Below are 2,500 nucleotides of genomic sequence, written 5' to 3' on the forward strand. Positions count from 1 at the left end.
AGCAGCAGCAGCTGCTGCTGCTGCTGCTGCTGCTGCTGCGGCAACAGAGCAGCAGCCGCGTTCGAGCGCATTTGTTTCTTTTTGTGAAAATGTCTGTTACTGCAGCAGCAGCAGCAGCAACAGACAGCAGCAGCAGCAGCACCTGCAGCTGCTGCTGCTGCAGTATTTCCATATGTCTGCTGCTGCTGCTGCTGCTGCTGTGCCTAGGCGCGGCAGAGGAAAATGCAGGTTGCAAGCAGCAGCAGCACCAGCGTTAGCTGCAGCAGCTGCCGCAGCAGCTGCAGCAGCAGCAGCAGCAACAGGTGCAGTAGCTGCAGCAGCAGCGCACCAGCTGCAACAGCGGCAGCAACTGCAGCAGCAGCAGCAGCAGCAGCAGCAGCAGCAGCTGGTTACCGTATTGGGGGGAGGACATGTCAGCAGCTCTTTTTATATGTCGCATCGACTGCATGCGTTTAGCAGCAAAAACTTCTTTAATTCTTTTATTTTGTTGCTGGTCTCCTGCTGCTGTTGCTGCTGCTGCTGTTGCTGCTGCTGCTGCAGTTGCTGCTGCTTCTGCTGTTGCTTCAGATGCTCCTGCTGCAGTTGCTGCTGCTTCTGCTGCTGCTGCTGTTGAAATACCGGCCGTTGACTGGCTGTTGTTGCTGGTACTGCTGCTGCTGCTGCTGTTGCTGCTGTTGCTGCTGTTGCTGCTGCTGCTGCTGCTGCTGCTGGTAGATGGGCTTTCTTGGCTGTTCTGCAGAGCAAAGGAGAGGGAATGTTGCTGCTGCATACCCTGCAGCATCTGCTGCTGCTGCTGCTGCTGCTGCTGCTGAGTGGGTCTGTTTGCGTCATTGCTTCTGTCTTTCTTTTCTTTCTTCTTTTTTATATAAAACAAATAAAACAAACCCCACACCAAACCTCCGCTTGCTGCGCTTCCGCAGGCAGCAGCAGCAGCAGTAGCAGCAGCAGCAGCAGAGATGCACGTACCCTATAGTATCACCTCTATCCTATCAACTTAATATATATATATGTATATATATATATATATTTATTTATTTATTTTTATTTTTATTTATATTTATTTATTTATTTTAATATATATTTAAATTTCCATTTCGGTTGAAAGCGCGAACTGGAAATAAATAAATTTCGGCAAAGCAGACAAATTGCGCTGCAGCCATTGGGGTGTATAGGCACCTCACTCGGGTGTATAGGCACCTCGCTCAGGTGTATGGGCACCTCACTCAGGTGTATAGGCACCTCGCGCAGGTGTATATACACCTCAGCCAGGTGTACATACACCGCAGGTAGATGTACATACACCTCAGTTCTCTGTAGGTAAGCCTCTATCAGGTGTATATACAGCTGAGGTGTCTATACACCTGAAGTATATATACAGCTGAGGTGTATATGCAGCTGAGGTGTATACACAGCTGAGGTGTATATACACCTGAGGTGTATGCATGCAGGGTGCAGGCCTACAAACAGTTTGGGTGTCTATACACCGCAGGGGTATCTACACACACTGCAGCTGCACATACACCTCAGCTCTATCTATGAAATGTGTCTACACCGGTGCTGTCTATACACCCCGGGTGTATATTCACCTGAGGTGTATATACAGCTGAGGTGTATATACAGCTGAGCTGTCTATACAGCTGAGGTATACATACAGCTGAGGTGCCTATACACCTGAGGTGTATATACAGCTGAGCTGTATATACAGCTGAGCAGACGGCAATCTGCTTCCGCACGAAGCGAGCCGTGCACTGTCACCAGCTGAACACTATCTGCTGCTGCTGTTGCTGCTGCTGCTGCTGCTCCTGCTGCGGCTGCTGTTGCTGTTGCTGTTGTTGTTGTTGTTGCTGCTGCTGTTGCTGCTGCTGCTACTCGAGAGCCACCTGAGCTCCAGCAGCCTCCAGCTTGGCCTTGATTGCTTCTGCCTCAGCAGCAGGGACACCTGCAGCAGCAGCAGCAGCAGCAGCAGCAGCAGCAGAAGCAGCAAAAGTAGCAGCAGCAACAACAGCAGCAGCAGCAGCAGCAGAAGCAGATAAGAGTGTTCAGCTGTGAAGAAGAGAAAAGGAGAGAGACGGCTTGTACAGGCAAAATGAGACACAAAGACAAAAGGAGACAGCAGCAGCAGCAGCAGCAGCAGCAGCAGCAAATACAGCGATAGCAGCAGCAAAAAAAAAGGAGACAGCATCAACAAACACAGACACCACAAGACAGCAGCAGCAGCAACACAACAAAAGGAGACAGCAACAGCAACAAACCAAAGGAAAAATACAACAGCCGCATCAGCAGCATCAGCAGCAGCAGCAGCAGCAGCAGCAGCAGCAGCAGCAGCAGCAGCAGCAGCAGCAACTACCTTTTTTGATGAGTTTGGGTGCTTGTTCTACAGCACCAGCAGCAGCAGCAGCAGCAGCAGCAGCAGCAGCGTCAGCAGCAGCACCAGCAACATCATTAAAAGCATCAGCAGCAGCAGCAGCAGCAGCAGCAGCAGCAGCAGCAACTACCTTTT

The 2,500-nt window shown here is 50.8% G+C and overlaps 1 protein-coding gene across 1 annotated transcript in view; it reads right to left on the reverse strand.

The window, feature by feature from the left end:
* Positions 1 to 563: 563 nt before the first annotated feature.
* Positions 564 to 2,500, reverse strand: part of EMH_0082020 (ribosomal protein L7/L12, putative) — a gene marked incomplete at both ends in the record, with an annotated part of 5,038 nt that continues 3,101 nt past the window's right edge. Inside the window, 2 exons of the mRNA XM_013494250.1 lie at positions 564 to 733; positions 1,734 to 1,880. Coding sequence (XP_013349704.1) covers positions 564 to 733; positions 1,734 to 1,880 — 317 coding nt within the window. The remainder of the gene's footprint in view (positions 734 to 1,733; positions 1,881 to 2,500) is intronic.

This window comes from Eimeria mitis, genomic scaffold (genome assembly GCF_000499745.2).
Source record: "Eimeria mitis Houghton genomic scaffold, Emh_scaff109, whole genome shotgun sequence".
Lineage (NCBI taxonomy): Eukaryota > Apicomplexa > Conoidasida > Eucoccidiorida > Eimeriidae > Eimeria > Eimeria mitis.